Genomic DNA, 21978 nt, shown 5'->3' with positions numbered 1-21978 from the left:
CCTCAGCAGGGGCCCCGCCCACCGCGACCGCCAATCCGAAAGGGGTTGTCCCGGCCCGCTCCTTCTCACGTGACGCGCGCCCCGTGCTGGCCCCTGGACGGCCCCCGGATGCGGAAGTAGCGAGTGGTCGCCCGTAGGTGGGAGGGAGCGGGGGGTGCAAATCTCGTCGGGACGGTGCCGCTGAGGTCGCTCGCCGGCGGGATACGCGGGACCGGGAGGTTAAGGTTCCCGCTGCTCGTTCCGCGGCCGACTGTAAGGGGTGGGGTTGCGCTCGGGCTCTGCCGTAGGAAAACCGGCCCTGGCGGCGCTGCTACCGGCGGCTGGCTCAGTCCCGCGGCGGCACGGAGCGTTGAAGCGTCCGAGCTCCCTCCGCGCATCTCCCCCCACCTTCTCCGCCGACCTTCCCCTGGGGTTGCCGGGGCTCTGGCGCGGGTCGCCGCGCTGCTCGCTCTGCGGTACCGCATCCCCGGAGGGTAGCGGCCCCCGCCGGGCCCCGCCGCTGCCAGACCGCCCCTAGGAGCTGCTCCGGGGGGGGAGTGTGGGGGAAACTCGGGCCCCTCGCTTTACTTCTCTAACTCATTTTATAAACGTACAACTGAAGAAACGCAGGCGTTTCCATAGCAGGGTTAGCGAGCGTGAGAGCTGGCTGGGAACGCATCGGGTTTATTCAGTCTCCCCGTTCCCCCCGTGCGGGGCAGTACGCTGCCGGCCCTGCTTCCCCGCGCCGTCCTCGGTGCGAGTCCTGCCGTCGTACGTACGCTGCAGCCGAGCGTCTGATCCTTCCAGACGCACGTCAGTCCCAAGTTCGAAGGTTTTACAGAGTTTGTTTTCACAGACTTTGGATGTGCGGGGTTTTGTCCCACCATGCCTTTGTAACTCGGTAATTGAATCGGCTTTCAGAAGAGCGCATCTGCAAGCTTAATACTTTTAGTATTGTTGAAAGGCATACTTCTAAGTTCCTCTGAGTTTTCATTTGCTGTAAGAGTATAGTTATGACTAGAAGAGCTTGTATTTTAATTTACTAACGTGGCTATAGTTTTATGAAGAAAACCTTATTCCTACTGATAATTTCCAGTTGAAATGCACTTCTAAAAAGAGTAAATCGTGAAAGTGAAGGTCCTCCTTTGAAATATGCTTTATGTTAAATGAAAGTGCCAGGAAGAAAAAAATGATGCAGTTAAAGTAATGCACACCGGTGCCTCCAGTGTTTGCTTGGCCCTGTACCTCAGTACCGCTGCCCTCTGCTGGGTACAGCTCTGCTGCGCTCGGTTGTGGATCCCAGCATCTTTGGGAGACGTGGGAAAGACATGTGAAAGAGATGGAATGACAAAATCAGGAGGTATAGTTGGCAGTGGGCATAAGTCTGGGTATTTGTTTTAATGCGTTTAACACAAGGTTCAGAGTTTATACTTGAAATATGAAAGATGTTATTCTAGAGAGCGGTACTAGCTCTCTGACAGGAGGCTGGTAGAAGAGGTTGTTATTAAACTTTTAGTCTGATGTTTATTAAACTTTGTAATGTGCCTGCCTTTCAGGGGTGGCGTTCTTGGCTATGGGGTGGTACAACGTTCTTTGTTCACGCATAGAGCATAAAGAATGGTTTTGTAATGACGAGAGATCTGTGTTTGCTTTCGTTTCTGTATTAGATATGCAAGATGTCTTCAACTGTTTTTACTCAAAGCAGCTGAGAAGAACTGGAATTCAAGATGAGAACCAACAAGGTGTACAAGCTCGTCATACATAAGAAGGGTTTTGGAGGCAGTGGTCAGTATCTCCTGGTTCGTAACAGTGAGACTAGCACTCTCTTACTTAACTGAAAGCAATTAACTGAATTTATTCATCTTTTTAACAAAACAGTGAAGATGGAACTTTGATATAACAAGCAGTATTACCAGCCAGAGTTTGGAAAGCTCTTTTTTAAAAGCAAGGTACAGCAGAATGAAGCCGCATTTGTCGGAGCAGAACGAGATTGCACCCAAAAAATAAAACTGCTTTATTCTACCTCTTCCCCTTTGATTGCATTGCTTTTCTTTTAAACTTGTATTTCAGTCACCCTAGTAAGTGACAGACATGTCAGTGACTTATGACTGTGTGTAGGTGTGTTTCTGTGTACTAAGAACAATGTCATTTATTTGATTGCTCCCTACTTCTAGACTTACAGCATGTTAATGAATCTTGTTAAGATTCTGTAGCTATCTACTTTCCTGCTGGTGTTTCTTATATGAAAAAACCAAAATATGATTCTGCCTGCCTAATTAAGGCACGCTCTTTTGCTGAACAAATCTTTTGTGAAAGTTCTGTGATTTGAAAGAGAAGTTTTCCCCACAAGAGCAGCCAGACTGAAGTGGCTGGATAGGGGCAGTGTCCTGTAGTGAATACAATACATTGCTGACATGTTAATCCTGGGCTAGTGTATTTATGTAGAGTAAGCTATTGCATACGAACATGTAAGCATCTGTTTTTGGTATATATCTGTTCACTGCAGTTTTCCTCATTCATTTATGTCTTGTAGATGATGAACTGGTGGTAAATCCTAAAGTATTTCTTCAAATCAAGTTGGGAGATGTTGTGGAAATTGCACATCCCAATGATGAATACAGGTGAATTCTCTTTTTGCTGATATCTATCAGGTGTGGTTAGAGTACTGAAAGGGCATGTTGATGTGCAGCAGCTTCCAGAGCAAGAGGCTCTTAGAGCTGATATACGTTTGCTTCAAGATGCTGCCATGGTTTCTTTTTCTGCCTGAAGAAAAGTAAAGGGGATAACTATAGCAGGAGCCTTTCCTTAACGCTTATGGAATTGTTTGTGTTTGTTGTTAGTTTGCTGACCTTTCATAGGGCAAGTAGCACCTGAACATAGAATCTACAATGTCTTTATCTTCTTCATCGAGCTGCTTTTACCTGATGAGATTATTCTTCTGTCCTGTAGTATATCTTAGGCAAAATGAAAACTTCCTGGTCAGCTATAAAAACGTAAACGTTCTTATATGAAGCTGTTCATCCTGCAGCCTGTATCTGAAGAGTACCAGTGTACTTGTATGAGGTTCTGAGAAGTTCCTGTGTGACCTACTTTCCCATTTAGAGTATCATCTTCACCTAAAGAGTAACTTATAATAGGTGTAAAGAACAAGATAGGTGTAAAGAACAAGACAGGGTGACAGGCAGGGAGGATGATGTATGAAACTTTCTAGAAAAAATTAATGTTTCTCTTAGCTTATCCCATGCTCCATGTTAGTAAACAGTTTTGAGAGGGTGATTTACCAGAGTAGACTGTTGGTATCTCACCTTGTCTATCTTTTTTCTTTTTTCACATGCTAGTCCCCTGCTTCTACAAGTGAAGTCACTTAAGGAAGATTTGCAGAAAGGTAAAACTCTAGACTCATAGTATGCATAGTAAAATCATAGACAAAGATTATGTGATTGGGCTGTACCTGTGATTGACTAACGCGTGTATTTTACCTTTGTAGGAAAATCAATGCTTTGTGTATTTAAGAAAGGAAAGATTATAATTTTATCAGAAGGTGAATAGCCAATTAAAAATCTGCTTTTGATTTAGTAATGTGGGGTATAATTTAAACAAAATTGGCTTTTTAGCCTTAATTTTTTGTTTCTGCATTCTCTGACTAGCTTTGTATCTTTTCTTCTTGCAAGAATTAATTCAGCCTAAACTTTGAGTTTATCTCGCCTTCTTTCATTTTAATGACTCTTGAATTGGGCCGTAGCTGAAGGAAGCTGTTGTCTCTTGCTGAGGTCCTAAGTGTTTAATGACAGTCTCACTGTATTGCTTTTGTATTTGTAAACCACTTGAAACTTTTTGGGGATGTTCACTTCTCTGTTGTCCTTTCTCATTTTTGTGGCAGAAACTATAAGTGTGGATCAGACAGTCGCACAAGTGTTCCGGCTGCGGCCATACCAGGATGTCCATGTGAATGTTGTTGACCCAAAGGTGTGTGGCTTTGCAACTTTTTTCCATCTGTCCCTCACTTAGCTCAAATCAGAGCCATGTGAATTTCCATCTACAGTAGTATTGGAAAAAAAGGCTTTTATTTTTTATTGAAATGTATTTAGCCTTCTTTCCTAAGAAAATGAGGCTTGGGCAACTGAACTGCTTGTTTGTTTATTATGTGTCTCTTTCTTCTCTCCCTACCATCCCTGCTCTCTTTTTGAAGTCTGTGGACCAGCTTCAACACAGCTTGATAGAAATTTAGAAATTTCAAATGTCTTTAAATTCCAGAAATTCAGGATAACCAGGCAGAGTAAACAGTAAGTGGCCTAGCCAAAAGAAGAGCCATGGCATGGATTTGCATTATTTGACACCAGAGAGGCATATCTTGTAAATGTCCCAGCTATCAAAAGAGCTTCAGTCAGAGCTTACATTCAGCACAAGACAAAAATCTGCAGGAAATGAGGCTTCCGTAATGTCATGATCAATGGAAATAATTTGTTTTACTTGTGCTTCCAATCTGCACTGAGACTTGTAGCACAGATTGTGTCCTTGGGCTTTTTCTGGTCACATTATGCAGTGTCTTGCAGCTCACAGTAGTTCCAGGTACACCTGCAACTTTGGCAGTTATTCTGACGTGACTTTCCTTTTTTTCTTGCATCTGTTAGGAGTATTGACTTGCTTTAGAACGGCCCTCCCTGTAACATTTGGTTCTTACCGGAACAGATTGAAGGGTGCTACTTAGAAACAACCAGTAAAATCTAAGCACTGTTTTTCTTCTGTTTCCCAGGAGGTGACCTTGGACTTGGTGGAGCTGACTTTTAAAGATCAGTATATTGGGCGTGGGGATATGTGGCGACTGAAGAAAAGTTTGGTAAGGCCTCTGCTGTCCTCATGTGTAGGGTAGAGATTACCTACCTTTTTCTTTGCTTGCTGTAAAAGAAAATAAGTGTTTTACAAAATACAGAAAACTGAGGTCAAGACCACTGTCAGCAGCTCCTGAGGAACTTATGCTGTAAATGGTACATCAGGATACCATTCTCTAAATGGATGTAAATGTGTTGCAGAAAAAATTAATCCCATCATTTCCTACTCCATTGCCATAATGTTAATTACTGCCTTGGGCACTGAAAATGCTGTTGAGAGTTGTTTTTTTTTCTTATGTTCCGAATTTTAATGGTTTACTACATTTGGTAGGAATTGAATCCAAATATTTTTCAAGTAGAAGTGTGTAAAGTATCTCCTCTCCAATAGCACCGCTTAATAAGCAACTATTAGAATATTTTGTTTCTGTATCTCTGAAGTGCAGTATTTGGCTCTTCTAAGCGCAGTGAATTAGACAAGTGAGCCCAATAAAAGTTCATATGTGTTAAAAATTATTTTCTGTTGTCTGTTGCAGAGGTTCTGTAGGCTGAGATAGTAGTAGTAAATATGCCAAGTGGTTTTCATGATTTTATGGAAGAAGTCAGGTGTTTGAGCTTGAATGTTTTTTGTGTAAATTGGTCTGCTCACTCTGAGCCTACTGTTCTTTTAACACCTGTAACTATTCTTTCTTAGGTCAGCACATGTGCATATGTCACTCAAAAAGTTGAATTTGCAGGTATCAGGTCAGTGCCTCCTCTGAGGGCTTACTGTTTCTTACGACTTTAGATTAATGGGTCCAGAGTATCCAACTGGAGTATCTACTCTGAAAAATTCTTCATGTTTTATTGTTCTCTTACTGTTATACAGATGTCTGTCTGCACCATGAGGTGGGGGAAGGTTTCTATCTGATTTGGGGTGGAAGAAACTAATAGTAGGACAGCCAGCCACACTTGTTGCCTCTGATGAATGCCAAATAATTTTCCTTTTACCTCTTATAATATTTCGCCCCTTCCTAAGATGTATTAATAGCTCAGATGAGGGTTACTTCAGTTACTGTTGAGATGACAAAGGGACAAGGAACTGTGCAGATGCAGAGGGAAATGGCTGTTTGGCATCTTTTGGATTAAAGATCAGGTTTTAACCAAATAAACTTTTACTCTGTCTTGAAGTCATCCTTCAACGCAGATTTTGGTACATCCCTTATTTGCTCAAATACTGATTCTCTAATCTTCATATTCACTCTGGTTAGCAAATTTTCTGCACTCCTTTTCTTCCAGGGCGCAGGCAGGTGAACTGTGGGTAAAGAGTGAGAAAGTCACTTGTGGATACATCAGTGAGGACACTCGGGTAAGATTTCAGGGAGCAGAGGAAAGGAAGTTCTTTCACTTCCTTTCTTTGTTGGGTTTCTTGTAATTCTCTCTTGCTTGCAGATTTGTATGGATCATTTGAATTGGATGTATTGTAAGGTGAAGAATGGCAATAAATTCAGGAGAATGAATGATTAGTAAAGTTTAACTCTTCTGTGCTGGTGGCACTAGGAATTACTCAGGCTGTTGAACTGCCAGCTTGTTAGAGGGTAAATTCCCTATGATGCAGTGGGCACAGTAATAAAAGTTGCTCTGTAGTTAACTTCTGCATTTGGCCCTTTTAGTGAATGTACCTTGTTTTAAATAAGATCTTTCATTCCTTTGCAGGTAGTCTTCCGCTCCACTTCTGCCATGGTTTATATTTTTATCCAGATGAGCTGTGAAATGTGGGATTTTGATATTTATGGTATGTAGGTAACTGACCTCCCTGATTGTGAATGTGGATGGCAGCAGCTATCCTTTCTGCCCCTACCGGAAAACTGCCACAACTATTTATTTCTGCCACTACTAGGAAGTTAAAATATCCTGCCTTTGGCCTATGCAGTGCTCTGAGGTGCACTGTGGTGCGTTATTAGATCCTTATTTGCTTTTCTGTCACCTGGGTATTCCATAATTTTCCTGTCCCTACTGTAGGGCCTGGGTACTGTTAGCTCAGTGACAAAATCAAGTGGGACAACTGACTATGAACCTTGGAAAGGTTTTCTGTGGATATGAACGTGTTTGGTGATGAGGGCAGGTGAATACCTGTGTGAATCCTGAAACCAGAAATGTATGGAAGTCCTGTGCAAAGAGGACCTTGATGTTTTAGATTTCTCTTGACTTTGGCTTAGCGAGGAAGCAAAAACCCTGCCTTAGCCCTTGTAGAGTCAACTAGAAGTATTAAAACTGTAGGCATTAAGAATGAGTCACTTATCTGTGTCACTGTCCTTTTTTTTTTTTCTTTTTTTTTTTCCTGGCTTAATTCTTTAGCAAACCTCTTACCACTTCCTTTGACCATGTGTTTGGGCATATGCAACTGGGCAACTATTCAAAACTGAGCAGGGATTCAGTTGTGCATACTATGCCTAAAAGATAGTACAGATGCTTTCCCAGCATGCTGCGTATGTGTTGGAAAAATGAATTTAAAGGTCAGATCCTTTTGACGTGAAGAGTCTTGTTTACATCCTCTGAAACATAGTCATGCTTTTTAATCTTTTTATCATCTTTGCTTTAGTGATCTTAGCATTCCTTATGCATACAGCTGCTCTGATTCTAATAAAAATAATTGTCCTACAATTTCAGTGTTAAATATACCCCATAGTTGAAGTAACTGCTGTTACTTGATGCTTTGGAGATGTTTACTTTGCAGGGGACCTATACTTTGAGAAAGCTGTGAACGGTTTCCTTGCTGACCTCTTCACAAAATGGAAGGTAAATAGCTGATTGAATTCATCCTGTTCTGAAAGAACAAGTTAATGCCATCTTAATTAGCCCACTGATATGCCAGTTTGAGGAAGACCCAGGTTGTGTCAGGCAGTGCTAAGATTTACAGGACTATGAGAGGTGGCTCCTGGGCATCAAAAGAGTGGTTACTGCAGGTCTGCATTAAATCATACATGTGCCGAGTGACCCCAGTACTGATCTGTTTTATCTGCTGTGTTTGTATCATGCAATTTGTTTGTGTGGAGGCTTTGACTGCACTAAAGTCACTAAATATGTGATATGGTTGTTTGTGTTTGCGCAGTAATGCACAAGTCTGGTTTACACAATTTTATTTGTTCTGGGACTCGGTTCGAATATTTCCCTGGTACAGTGTGTATGTAAACTGTTTAGTGCTGCAGTCTTGTAGCATGAGGGGTTCCAGGTTGTAACATGTGGGCCACTGATGATGTGCAGTGTTCTTGAAAGCGAATTGCTTCAAAAACAAAGCCTTACTACCTCTTACAGCTGAACAACCCAGAGCTGTCTCCTGTCTCAGTGCATGATCTGGCTCAGAGCCAGGTTAACTGCTGTTAGCAGCCCTGCAGCAGACTTCCACTGACTTGAGAGAACCATATCAGTACTCAAAAAAAGGCATATATAAATTCTGCAACCTCAACTGAAAGAACAGCTAGACAAGGCAAAAGAGTCTGAAATCCTAAATGTGTAACATCTATGCATAGTGCAGCTCATGATGGTCCTGAATGTTAAGGAGAGCAGGAGCGTGCCCAACAGATTTGTCTCATTTTCATTGTGCTTTTTGTTCCTTGGAGAGTTATTAGGAGCCCTGCGTGACATGTCTGTAAAATGCGTGTTTCACTTTTAGTACTACTATAAAATGTTGAATATGGATCTGAGTGATGCCAGGGCTCACAGGGCTTTTCAAGCTTTTCCTTTCGAGGGGATGGCCAATGTGCTCTTTACAGCTTAATTCCATTGCATGCATTAGCACTGTAACTGTTTAGTGAAGTTTTAATGTCTCTGGAATTGTTAGGAGCATCTCTCTAAACAGAAGCAAATAAGAATATCAAATTGCCATGAGTATGTATAAACAAGTTAAGTCAACTATTTTTTTTAAACAAAAATGTTGTATCTTGGCAACTACAGAGAGGAGTTTCTTCAGAGACTGGTGGAGAGTGCTCCTGTTAAGTGTGATATAGCCTAGAAGCACAGAATCTACAGGACAGACCTTTATGTTATTTCATAGAGGCACATGCAGCACTCATGGAGGTATATTAATACAGCAGTCTGCCTTTTTCTAGTTACCTTTGGCCCTAGGTGTGAGGGGAAGGAGGCTGTTACCTTATGTGTATATACACAGTTTTCTACTGAATGTGACCCTTAAGGTTTTCTTTTTTCATCTGTTTTTCCTGGACAGGAGAAGAATTGCAGCCATGAAGTGACAGTGGTTCTATTTTCTAGAACATTTTATGAAGCAAAATCTATAGGTATGTAAATTCTGTATTTTCATGTTTCTGTTTTAAAACCCATCTCCTTCTCTCTTTAAAGTTGGTCACAGGTTGCCAGTGACTTTTTTCCCTTTTTTTTTTTTTTTTAATGCCCATGTCCAGGGTATTCCCTACCAAGCACAGTGGATACACAGCCGTTCTTATGAAAGTACTGCAATGAAAACCTTATGTAGAAGAATATATGGCAAATTTTCCTCATCATACTCAAGCTGTCATATTGGTTTAAAAGCAATTTTAATATTGTGTAGGAGATCTGATATTTCTCAAAGTGGTTTTGTTGTTTGGTTTTTTTTTTTTAAAATGGAAATAATAGCTTCTTACTAGAAAAGATGAGTCATTTCTATACAAAAGCATAGGATAATATGTGCTTTTGCTTCTGTTTCAGATGAGTTTCCTGAATCACATCGTGCGTCAATTCGGCAGGATCATGAGGGAAGATTTTATGAAGATTTTTACAAGTATGTCTTCCAGTTCTTTTACCTCTTGTCCTACAGTATATGTGCAACCCATGTGGAGAATATCATGTTAGTAACTGTAGGACCTTGCAGAGAATTAAGACAGTGAAAAACATCTATGTCTGAAATTGGCAGCAAATTGATGAGCAGTCCCCATTCCATCAGTGAGTCCACACCCATATTTGCTAAGTCAGTCTTCCGTGTGCATGTGAATATTGTGTTGTCTGTGCTCTACTGGAATTGTCAGTAAACTTAAAAGTTCTGTAGTGTTGGGAGTGGTTTTTGCATAAGGCTTGGCTATTTTTCAGATCTTTACATTCTTGAGTAGTTGAAGAACAGATGGTGCCATTGCTGAAACCAGAAGTGTTTGCAGTTAGGTACTGGAGCTGTTTGGCTGATGGTCACAACAGATGAAGCTGTTGAAGCTGTCATGTGTTTCTAAACTTGGACTGGTTAGCAATCCTACTGCTTTGCAGAACAGTGATGCTAGTTGATACATAAAGTTGATCACCCATCTAGAAGTGAGAAATTATTCTGGCTGGGCATGTGTCCAGCTTTGCATGTACATCTACACCTTAGTGATTGCTACAAGTATGCAGTAATTCTAATGTGCTGCCTAGCAGAAGGAAGAGACACTCGCTTTTTTGTGCATTCCTTTTTCTATAGTTTGTTCATTCCTTCTCACTTCCTCTTCATAGCTTTCTTTCATGATCCTCATTAACTTGTGCTCTTTATAGAGTTGTAGTTCAGAATGAGAGACGAGAAGAGTGGACCTCATTGCTTGTGACCATTAAAAAGCTTTTCATCCAGTATCCTGTGTTAGTACGACTAGAGCAAGCAGGTACAAGAATCCTCCTTTCCCATGCTTTTACCCTTCTCTCTCTCTGTTTCTAAACTCTCTAGTTTCAGTTGGAGTCTGGTATTGTACTACTTAGTGCTCTCCTGGCTCAGCTATTTTGCTTGGGTCTTTCTGTGAGATACACCAATACCAATTTTGCCTGTAATTTGTTGGAGTGATGGGATTTACTACAAATGCAGTTTTATTTTGGTTTGTTTGGGGGTTTTGTTTGTTTGTTTTGTTTTGTTTTTGTTTTAATTTTTTTTTTAAAGCTAGTCTATACAGAGGTGATAATTTTTTTCTTTTTTTCCTTCTGAACACCTGTCCAGAGGGCTTCCCTCCAGGTTACAATTCTACCTCAGCACAAGGGAACTACCTGGAGGCCATAAATCTTTCATTCAATGGTAAGTTATGAACAATGGGTAAAAATACACAGGGGAAGAACCATTAAAGCAGCTGCCAATAAATGGGTGTTGACTTCTGTTGCCTGTTCCTTAACACTGTGAAGAGGAGGGGAATATTAGGTGGTTAAGTTATCATTTTCAGCCTCAAAAGAATTGGCTTGTGTGTTTCTGGAAAACCAGTGGCTCTCAAATAACTGACTATTGGGTATTTCAGGCTTCAGGAACCATTTACAGGGCCTTCTCAGCTGTGTATTTGTATGAGAAACTCTTGGTATACAAGTTGAAACTTTAAATTATGGAAGCATTTCAAAATCAGGTTAGATCAAACATGATTTAGGTGAACCTGATCCATCTTTTTTTAGCAGGGAGATGGATTTGATGGGCTGGAAGGGCTCTCCAAAGATATACTTTTTGTGATTCTGTACATCAGATGTTGTTCAGTCACCTTAACGGCTCCCATGAGAGGGAGCACAGGATGTTATTTAAATGATTAGTAATGGACTTTACCTTGTTGGGGTTTTTTGGGGTTTGTTGGTTTTGGGGTTTTTTTTGAGATGTTATAAAGGAAACATTAAGAATATGAGAAAAAATATTCCTTTTTATGTATCTTGTTCCCATCTTCTCTTCTGCCCTAACTCCTCTCTCTCCTGTAGCTTTATTAACATTTATCGGTTGGACAAGGCTATATACAAGCCCTCTCATGCTTGCATGTGCTTTGTGGAAGCTTGTTTAATACCACTGTTAACAGTCACTTCCTTTGCTCTGAAAAAAACCCAACCATCCAGCATCTTTTTTCTTTTAAAGTATTCCCTAATTCTTTCTCTTAGTGTTTGACAAGCATTACATAAACCGGAACTTTGATCGGACTGGCCAGATGTCTGTGGTTATCACACCAGGTGTGGGTGTATTTGAAGTTGATAGACTCCTTATGATTCTAACCAAACAGCGGATGATAGACAATGGTAAATAACTAGTAATACTGTGTAATCTTTATGAAGGCAAACAGATATATTTGGAAAAGCTCTAGCCTTTCCTTGCTATGAAAAAGTATCTGTTGTAACTTGTGTACTCTGGGAAGAGGGGTTACAGCTGGGAGACTTGTGTCTGCACTTCATATTGAAATGGGCAGATTTTTGGAGACCTTAGAGGCATTTAATTTCTTTTGTTTGTGATACAGAACTTCATCTGTCCATGCAGACCTTTCCCTTAAAGGATATTCTTGCATGACTTGCATTTGTTTAGAAGAAACATTTCTTATATCCCCACTGGCACTGTTGGTTTGTAACCATACCACGGGACTGTTAACTACCATTTTCAATATAATTACATCTTAAAATCTGGTATGAATACAAGTTGGGCCTTCAGCTCAAGTTGATGATCTGTTTTGGCTTAGTATATCAGTCGTGCTTGGTACATAGCTGAACTCTACTGTTCTTTGTTTACAGGGATAGGTGTGGACTTGGTGTGCATGGGAGAACAACCACTGCATGCTGTACCACTCTTTAAGGTAATGCATGCTTCTTTTCCCTTCTCTCTACTCCTACTAGAAATGTGACTGATTTTGTGACTAGTTGCTATGTTTCTGAATTACTCTTACAGCTCCATAATCGCTGTGGACCTGGCGACTCCAGATTGGGTGATGACTACAATATTCCACACTGGATAAACCATAGGTAGGTGAACTCTATCAGCCTTTGCTAAACACTTCTGCTTTATAATCTGTTGAATTCTATTCTTTCATTGTTTATTTCCTCTGCTCTCCTTGTGAAGCAAAGACATATATTACAATAGTCTTGCAGGATTAGGAATGTTCTTGCAGAACTCTGGGCATTAATGCAACGTGTCAGATATGATAGGCAATTTGCATAGGAAAAGGTCTTGATCTTAAGTTCTCTTTCCAGCTAACTTAGTTCTAGCCTTTAGCTGTGCTGGAAGGAAGTCAGGAAGCTAAACAAAAAATACAATCACTTCAACTAGATTGGTTATTAGTAAAACCAAATACATCTCAAATGGAGAGTTACAGGTAGAGAAAATGTGGATAACATGGATAAATGGTGGAACAGTTGCAGGAAACACTGAGGCTCAGCATTACACTGCTTCACTCTAAGACGTGATAGATTTCCTTTCTGCTTTCTGGTAAACATTCTGTGCCGTAATACTCTCTCTTCTTTCCCTACACATAGAGATCAGGGATCAGGATGAAAACTACCACTTCGTCTTCGGTTCTTGTTCTGCTGTAGGGTTATTTTTTTCTCTCTTTTAATACCTCCTTCTATCTGTATGCATTAATTGACTGTCCTAACCAATTAGCATTTATGGGTTTCTTATACCCAGTATTTTTGAGTGGCTGGAAGGCATCTGGTCTTTGCCATAGATGAAAAAGGTGTTTGAAGGCTTATAATAAGGCAGGATTTAAAAGATTCAGATAATAAGAAACAGATCTTAATGACTAAATTATTTCAAATGGGAGGAGGTCTGTAGTTTTCAAGTAGCTGATGTGAGTCATTATTGTCATGTAAATTAGGGAGAGAGTCATGTAAACTGCACAGTATGTATAGACAGTGAAAGTGGATACGTTTCTGTAGAAAGAATTGAATGGAGGAATGCAGATGTAACCATATTAAGAGGTCCAGACTGAGGCTGTATGGGAATCAAACACTGGTCTTTAAGGAAAGAGTAGCTTCTCTCAAGTTAATAATTTGTCGGTATTTTCCGTATGTCGTCTTATGCAGAGGAATGTATCCCCTTTTCTCCGTCTAAGCTCAAATTCACAGGCTGTTTGCTGTGGAGCTAACCAACTATGTTAAATTCTTAGAAGACAACTGAGCCACCCTGTTTTTCCTTTCAGTTTCTACACATCCAAAAGCCAGCTCCTGTGTAATAGTTTCACTCCACGGATCAAGCTGGCAGGAAGGAAGGTAGGTACCTTTCTGATTTATCTTGTCAGATAGCTTTTCTCAGCCAAGCATCAGAATCTTTCTAGCAAGTATTCAAACAGCTGTAACCAATCTGTGCTAAGAGACAGTGAAAGCAAAGCTGTAGTAATTGTTGTAGGGATTGTGAATGAGGGTCTAGTTTGTAGGTCTTTCCTTTCTAGGATGAAACTAGGTGAGAAATGTTTTAGCCACCATAAAAATTAGAGTTTCATTCTGTAATGAAGAATGTCATGGAGAGGAAGAAAGGTGTTGACAAAGATGTGTTTTTTACACAGGTCTGTGACCCCTATTGGTTTCTGAAGTGGTCTGGCTGCCTCACTGAGTCAGCAGGATAAAGTTTAAGTCTGATGCTTGATCACACTGGGGGATATTTCCTTAGAACATGCTGACTGTTTCCCCTCTCTCTGTCTTTTGTCTTGCTCTCTCTTTTTCTTTTTTTCTTTTTTCTTTTTTTTTTTGTCACTTCACACTTCCTTTGTTGGACCTTCCAGCCACTGACTGAGAAAGCAAAAAATAACCGAGATGCCTGTAAGTAATTCTGTTCTGGAATGATCTATCCCACTGGCTCCCAAACTAACGAACAGCTGTAGTAAGACAATGACATTTCAGTAAAAACATTACCCATGAGTTGTGGGAAGGGACAAAACCTTTAAAAGCACATAGTCATTATCCAGGATGTTAATGTGCATATGTCAGTTGCTACCTTGGCAAATAACTACTACGGAGGGGTGAGTTTCTGCCCTGGCTGCTTGTCACCTGGCTAGAGGAATAGATGGTGTCTGGCTGGTGTGCTAGCGGTACTGTTTGTGGGAGTAGGACAGGAGGGCGTTCACTGGCTTGGGATGTTGTCAGTGCTATGGCCACAGAATTACAGTGGGAGATACCTGCATTCTTCTAATACCACCTCATTTCAGGAAGGTGTATGTTCTATAAGTGAGTCTGTCCATTCTTTCAAAGGTGCTTTAAAATGTGCAATTCCCTCATGAGGGAACTCGAGGGACCTGTTCATACAAGGATTGATTTGTTGATTATTAATTTAATGTCTTGGGTATATGGGGGACAGATATTGGGGCCTCAGCAACCCTGATTCAGTGGCACCAACTTTGATAATTGAGGTGCTCCAGCTGTTCTGCTTGTGAGACTTTTATGTGTGATTTCTTTTGGAATAGACACTTTTCTTAGCAGTGAGAGTTGGATACTTCTAACTTGCAGATCTCAAACATTCTTGAAAGAGGTTCCAGTGCTATATGACTTCTGTTTCAGCATTAGGGGCTCCAAAAGACACTGAGAATGCCCTGCCTATCCAGGTAGATTATGATGGCTATGATGCCCAGGTGTTCAGACTGCCAGGCCCATCCAGAGCCCAGCGCTGTACTACTTTCAGGTAAGAGGCTTGTGAGTGTACCAGTTCTAGAGAAGCCATGTTATGGTTGATGCATAAAATGCTTTGAGAAATTCAAGGAGAATTAAGCTCCACGTGCTTACAGTTGAACAAAAAGCTTTATCTGTAGCTAGTATTTATGGCTGGTTGTCTGGTATTTTACTTCTAAGATAGCACGTGGCATCTAGGAAAAGGCATAAGTATACTTTTTCCTTACATCTTTAATTTCGTTTGAAGTAGAATGAAGCTAGTCTTCTTTGCTAAGTTCCTAGCAGATTTTGCAAGCTGGATAAGAAAGTACTTGCACAATAGACTTGCACAGAGTTGTAGAAATAGCATTAGGTTGATGTACTGCTTAGTAACTGGTGCTGAACAGAGTGGTGGGGAATCTTCCCTGAAAATGATGCCTTTCTGAATGAGAGAAGAAACAGAGAAGCTGAGTGCAGGTTCTCAAATATTCCATGGTCTTTCATCTGAGAAGAAAGGCTAATTATTCTCTGGTCCTGGCCAGATTCAGTGAACAACCTATAAATTTTAGTGCTTTTTCAGGAATATGGAATTGATTAATTTCTTTTGAAGTATTTTTTTGCTTTCCTCCTTTCAGTAGTATTGTCTAAATCTGAGGAAGCTGTGCATGTAGACATGCTTTTTAATATGAGCAGCTTGTAGAAATCCATGCTGGAAGATGCCAGTACAGTTTAATGTAGTTAATAATTAAAAGTCATTTCCCTATAGCTATGTGTTCCTAGCAATGTAGGCTTAGGTCTATTATCTTCTAGATCACATCAATATTACCGGCTTGCTCTGGTGTCTGTAGAATTGCATAAAGTCAAGCATGCTCTTTTCACAGCTGTTATGCTGGAAGCATTTTGATGTTCTGTTTTTCTATTGTACGATCCACAAAAGTATATAGTACCCACATAGTCAAAAAAATAGTGATAGCTTCCTTGTAGTCCTCTGGAGTTCACCTATTGAGTACTGAGTCTCTTACATGACTTGGGCCTGTTCAAGCCCCTTGATAACCCAGGAATTAATGTCTTTTTCATATCACTGGACATATCTGTTTATTTTCAGCAGGTCTGTGAGGGAGAGAGAAAGTCGTACCAGAAAGAGCTCTAGTTCCTATGACGTCTCATGCAGCCCTTCTCTGCAGAGCCGCACGCTGCCCCCAGAGGAGGTGAGGAGCCAGGCTTCTGATGACAGCTCACTGGGCAAGATCTCCAACATCCTGATGATCCCACGGCCTCATCTGCACCAGTGTGAAGTCAGCAGCTCTTTGGGCTATACCAGCACCAGAGGTCAGCCTAAGGCAGATGGGAAAGTACCTTAGGTGGTGAGAGGGGAGAGAGAAGATGGAAGTTTGTGTTGGCCACTGCCAGGCCAGCACAGGGGAGATGGTGCTTATATTAGCGTGCATGGTACACCTTTTCCGCAGCTTCAGCTACGGCTGGGTGTGTGCTCTCACTTTGTTATCCTTGTCTAATTCCATTGCTTTTTTTTTTTATTGGCTTGTCCTAAATAGAAATGTCCTGACACTGATTTGCTCTTTTCCCTTGTCTATTGCCTTCTTTAATATTTGACTATTCTCCTGTGCCTGCCTGCAAATGTGGACATATACAAGTGACTTTTTATTATCCAGGTCACCTATAATTTATCAAATGAGAATTGGCCTTAGTAACGAGCCCTGGGGGACCCTGCTTATAACTTCTCTCTATAGGGATTTGTTGTCATTAAGAGTCACTTTCTGGATCCTTCCTTTTGACAATGTACTGCTGAACTATCTTGGTGTGTTAGCAGTGCTGGCAGTCTCCTTTCTTTCCTTCCAGTTTAATTTTGTTCTCAGACAGTAAGCGGTATCTTCTACAGGCCCAACTAATTTCTAGGTAAATTGTATTCCTCCTGCAATTGCTTGATCTTCTGTAAAATTCTGTCCCTGAAGGCTCTTTATGGGGTTTTTATGTCATGCTGTATGACACCTGATACCATATTCATCCTGTTACAGGAACTGGATTTACTGGTGTGGAACTGCTATCACACAGCGTACTTCACATTACATTTACCTTTCATGTTTTCTCCTGCTGTCAGTTAATATATACTATTTTTTTTGTATTTCTGTTACTCCTTTAGTTCGAAGGATAGCCTTGTGACCCAGCTGAAGGTGTGCAACTGGATGGCGATGTGTGTGGAATAGGACTGGTGGGGAGGGAAGGGTCAGAATAACTGAGTGTTTTCACATGTTCTAGTTGACAGTATAGAGTGGTAAATGAGACCCTTCTCTTTGGGATTTCTGTTTATTGAACAGAGTAATTGCTACTTAGTCATCTGGTGTATTTCTCTCTCCTATTTCTAAATGACTGCACTTCTTTTCTACATTGAATAGTAGTGACTAACTGCTAGCTTGCTGAGATTGCGTCCCATGTCTTCTGGAAGTAATCCCTTATTTCAGTGGTCAAATCTGAATGTTACAAAAAAGGCATATGTTGCTCAGTTGTAGCTTCTGCTGTGTTTTTGCCTGTACATCTCCTGATGTACGAAACTCATCCTGAAGTTTCTGGTGTGTCAGTCTTTTGATTTCTCAGGAATTGTCAAAGCTCTGAGTAATTCTTCATAGTTGACTTAGCAAGTGGTTTCTCTATGGCTTCATTTAGTATAAAGTGACACAGTATACAGCAGTGCTGTAATGGCAGATGAAATAATACTCTCTCTTGTCTGGATTCTTGTTTATGTTGTAACTTGTTTTCAGCTTCTCTCCCTGCCTACTCCTCAGCTCTCCTTATTCCCACTTACCCTGCGGAATCGTTATATCCCTAAGCAATTAATTCTCTTTTGCTTGGCTTCTGCGTGATCTCATGCTGACTTTAAGTTGTGTTTTCTAGATGTCCTTGAGAACATGCTGGAGTCTCAGCAACGTGACTCCAGTGCCCCTGGGAGGTTCCATGTTGGCAGTGCAGAATCCATGCTGCACATTCGGCCTGGGGGATATACACCCCAGCGAGCACTGATAAACCCGTTTGCCCCATCTCGCATGCCCATGAAACTTACATCTAACAGGAGGCGCTGGATGCACACTTTTCCTGTGGGTAAGTCTGTTTCATAGCATATTAGATTGGTGTTACTTTTTCCTTGTCTAATCATTAACACAAGAGAACCGATGTGAACTCTTGTGTCTTGAAGTACTCTGTGCTGTAACAGAGGCTGAACAAAGTGTATAAGCTTGATAAATCAGAGATCTTTTTTTTTTGAAAATATTACCATCTGTTGGCAAACTTGCAGCATCAGGTATTGTGGAACAATCTTACAGTAGATGGAGGCTGTTGAAGTGAACTGTAACACTAATTTGGGTTGACTTTCAGGTGCTGAATTGTTCTCATATTTGTTTAATGCCTTGTAAGTAGGCCCTCCAAAATGTTTAGAAGAATGTTCTCCTTCGCTGGCTTCAGAGAAGATGCCAGGGGTTCAAGTCTTTGAAGAGTTCATAAAGACACTTTCTTAATTTCCATTAGTTAGCATTGCATATTTGTTGACAAAAGGAGGGTACAAGCAACTGAGGAATCAATTCAGATGTGGTGATTAATGATCAAACTGTAACTGTGTAGGTCCATCAGGAGAAGCTATCCAGATCCATCATCAAACCCGTCAGAATATGGCAGAAATGCAGGGCAACGGGCAGCAGGATTTGACGCATTCCTCTGCTGAGCTGCTGGAACTGGCTTACCACGAGGCAACTGGCAGGTGAGGTCCTTAGGATGAATCTGTGTAGACTTTGCATGAACACCCCTTTTCCTTAAAATTTTATATATGTTACAGTAAGGCAGCTACAGATTGTGATCTTTAAGTTTAATAATATGCTGTATCAGTGCCACATATGCAATATATACTTTTATTTTGAGATATAAAGCTCTTTTGGCAAGGCTGGAGATGGTTTACCTCCCCTAATTTGGTGAAGATGGTTGTTTATCACATAGGGCTTGCAGTGCACATGCAATACAATGCATCATTCATGGAATTGTTCAAAATTGCCTTATAAAAGCCTGTGTCTTTAAATTTTGACTTATTATCCCAATAGCTGTGACCATCATCCTGGAATAGAACATTTTTTAGCACAGGGCATAGCTTTGCCTCACAGTAACTGTTGAGCAATTTCAGTGCTATCCATTCAGTCCTGTCTTCCCCGTGCTGATAAGAAATACAGCCATCATAAACATCAGGGATGGATTGCAAATGAAAGAAAGTACCTGTGTTCGTAAACTAGTTTTCTTTCAAAAAACAGGCTTTGGTCAGTGTTGGGAGCTTATATTGATTGTTGGCTCCAAGAAGAGAAAAAGATCCCAGTGTTACTGGATGTGGCATAGTCGTGGGGAGGCTGTTTTTACAGTGAGAGAAATTAGATCATTCACTTCACCTAGGCCATTTTTCAAGCTGCACAATTGTTCTCCAATCTCCAGATAGTCTTACCTTATCAGGTTTTTATCTGATTATTATTTTATTGACAACATTTTGTCTGTGTTTTTCACTCATTATTAAATGTTGTTTACCAAAACCATTTTGTAGCTTAGGGAACTTTAGAATTCCCAATGAGTTTGTTTCTTTCATCGTTAACTTTGGTATCTTTCCAGCTATGTGTTTCTTTCCTCTTGTATGCTTATAGAAATTCATGTTACATACTGTTTCTGGATGTCCAGAGTGAGTACACTGCTGGTATACTCTGCCTTTTTAATTTTCATGGTTTTTTCCTGCTATCTTCAAGAATTCCTTCAGGGGATTGCACTGCCTAATTAGTCTTTCATGTTGGTTGTTTTTTCTCTTTTATAGGGAAATTGTTGTCCTGTCTTATACTTTGTATTGTCCTTTAGAATACTCTAATCTCTTTCTGTGTTGCATCATCCTCACCAACTTTGTTCCCTAGTTCTACTTTAAAAAAAAAAAAAGATTGCCTTTTTATTACTTCATAAGTACATCCAAGTGTGGTAAAGTATCTTGTCATTAACGCCAATCTCTTGTGTCATTCTTGATAATTCTTTTTCTGGATCTCTTTGTCATCTCTGTGGATGATGGACTCATCCAAAGCAATTTGCTCAGTCTGGAATATTGGTTTTGTAGACTATGAAATCAGCTCTGTAAATAACTAGCTAAGTTTTATTTCTCTCCTGGGAGGTATGCAAGTAGCTGGTTGTCCACTGTCCTGCAAAGACAGTGCATTGGTTATTGCTAGAGGCAAAGACCAAACATGTATGGGCAGATATGGAATATTGTTATGGCCATCTCTGTGCTGCTTTTGTGCCTGTTACCATCTCTGCAAACATCATTAAGAACATGGTTTCACCACTGACTCAGCTGAGATGGCAGGCTGATTACTTGTTATTTGTTATATCAGCCCTTGTTAAAAGCAAGGAGTGGCATGAGTGAGGAAAGTTTGTATAATACAGGCTATTTTGTTTTTCTCTAGGCATATCAGCTCTCGGCATCCAGGTGACAGTGCCTCTTTCCTGAGCTTCAGCGGAACAGAAGAGTACTCTAATGGTCTGGCTGGCAGCAACGGTGCAGGTAATAGAGCAATGATAGAGCATGGAGTTGGGAGAGAAGGCCCTTCCTTATTAGCAGTGACAAAGTAGTAGAGCCAGAAGTCATGGAAGGTGGGCAGGCCAGGCATTACAAAGTAGAAAGAATCAATAATGGAAAAACAGTTTTCAACTTTGAGTGATCTGTTAATGCTCTTACTTGGACTTTTTGGTGTGTGGTAGCTTTTTGGGTTGGGTGGTTGTTTTTTGGGTTCTTTTTTGTTTGTTTAATGTGGTTCTATTTCTCTAGGTATGTCTTATAAACTTTACTATAGTAAGATGCTTATTGTTTACATATGATAAGCTCTCAGGCAGTTGCTTAGTTCCTTAACAACAAAGCACTGACAACCAGACACAAAAAATAACTAAATATGCACTGGTATTGTTCAGAACTTCTTTTTCTGGGTGAGTTTGCCCTAAGGTGTCACCCTTTGGATTAAGAAACTTGTTTGAATATATATGTATATTACATATACAAGCTGATGGAAAGAATAAAGCTTGGTCCTATCTAGGTTTTGAGAGAAGCTGTAAAAAAACATGTTTATTTTGTGTGGTAAGTTCTGGGATTCAGTGTTTTCTAGCATTTTTTGTCATTATCTACAAAAGCACTTTCTCTAGATTTTAGGCATTTTGACCATGGCGCTGCTTATACTAAATGTTATTCACATAGCCTGAAATATTTCATCACGTTTTTGAGAGAAGGCACATGTCTGTACTTTCAGTTGAAGATTAGCACTGTCTTTCTTACCTTACCCAGACCCCTGAATTAGTGGAAATTCTCAACATTTCTTTTGAAGCCTGTAATTGGAACAATATGCCACACTAAGCGTTCTGTTGTGTTGTCTGTTTTTTTGTAACCTACTTCCTGATTTTACGGACATGTTTTTTTAGATGGGCACGTGGAAAAAAATTGGATCATTTGAACTACAGCATTCAAGACTTATGTTCTTTTTTTCAAAACCAATTCAAAGATTATTAAAAAAAAAATCACCCTTCTGAATTACATTTGGATGAAAACAATTATGTTTTCCCCTATGCTCATACCTTGAAGAGCCATAAAGAAGTTAACAGACTTAATTTTCTTGTGTTCACGTAGTCTCATTTAAAGTGATTTTGTTCTGTTGTTTCCTTCTGTGAATTTAATCTGAATACATTTCATTTTCTTGCTTTACTTTTTTTTTTTCCCCTGCCTTCCAGATAAGCTGTTTGTTCTTCCAATTGCTAAATTGCATTTCAGCTGTTGGATACAATTTGCACAACGTAGATGCAGAGCATATCCTGGCAATAAACATGCTTGCATTTTATA

The 21978-nt window shown here is 40.4% G+C and overlaps 1 protein-coding gene across 16 annotated transcripts in view; it reads left to right on the top strand.

Moving 5' to 3' along the window:
- The first annotated feature begins 69 nt into the window (after positions 1-69).
- Positions 70-21978, top strand: part of DEPDC5 (DEP domain containing 5, GATOR1 subcomplex subunit) — a 49076-nt gene continuing 27167 nt past the window's right edge. For 6 of the 16 annotated variants that reach the window (XR_012652353.1, XM_075041693.1, XM_075041686.1 and 3 more), the window contains exons 1-24: positions 96-252; positions 1647-1764; positions 2513-2600; positions 3318-3364; positions 3860-3945; positions 4733-4816; positions 5500-5549; positions 6084-6153; positions 6501-6579; positions 7522-7583; positions 9010-9079; positions 9486-9558; positions 10293-10396; positions 10723-10797; positions 11625-11759; positions 12243-12304; positions 12397-12470; positions 13646-13715; positions 14225-14261; positions 14997-15117; positions 16189-16412; positions 17991-18194; positions 18711-18846; positions 20561-20658. Coding sequence is in view for 15 of the 16 variants with exons in the window: in XM_075041693.1 (XP_074897794.1) it covers positions 1707-1764; positions 2513-2600; positions 3318-3364; positions 3860-3945; positions 4733-4816; positions 5500-5549; positions 6084-6153; positions 6501-6579; positions 7522-7583; positions 9010-9079; positions 9486-9558; positions 10293-10396; positions 10723-10797; positions 11625-11759; positions 12243-12304; positions 12397-12470; positions 13646-13715; positions 14225-14261; positions 14997-15117; positions 16189-16412; positions 17991-18194; positions 18711-18846; positions 20561-20658 (2107 nt within the window). In the remaining variant the exon portion in view is untranslated. The other 10 variants (XM_075041692.1, XM_075041688.1, XM_075041691.1 and 7 more) reach the window with 7 other exon arrangements.

This window comes from Buteo buteo, chromosome 11 (genome assembly GCF_964188355.1).
Source record: "Buteo buteo chromosome 11, bButBut1.hap1.1, whole genome shotgun sequence".
Taxonomy (NCBI): Eukaryota; Metazoa; Chordata; class Aves; order Accipitriformes; family Accipitridae; genus Buteo; species Buteo buteo.
Note: the sequence above shows the minus strand (reverse complement) of the source record. Positions and strands in the feature narration are given on the sequence as shown.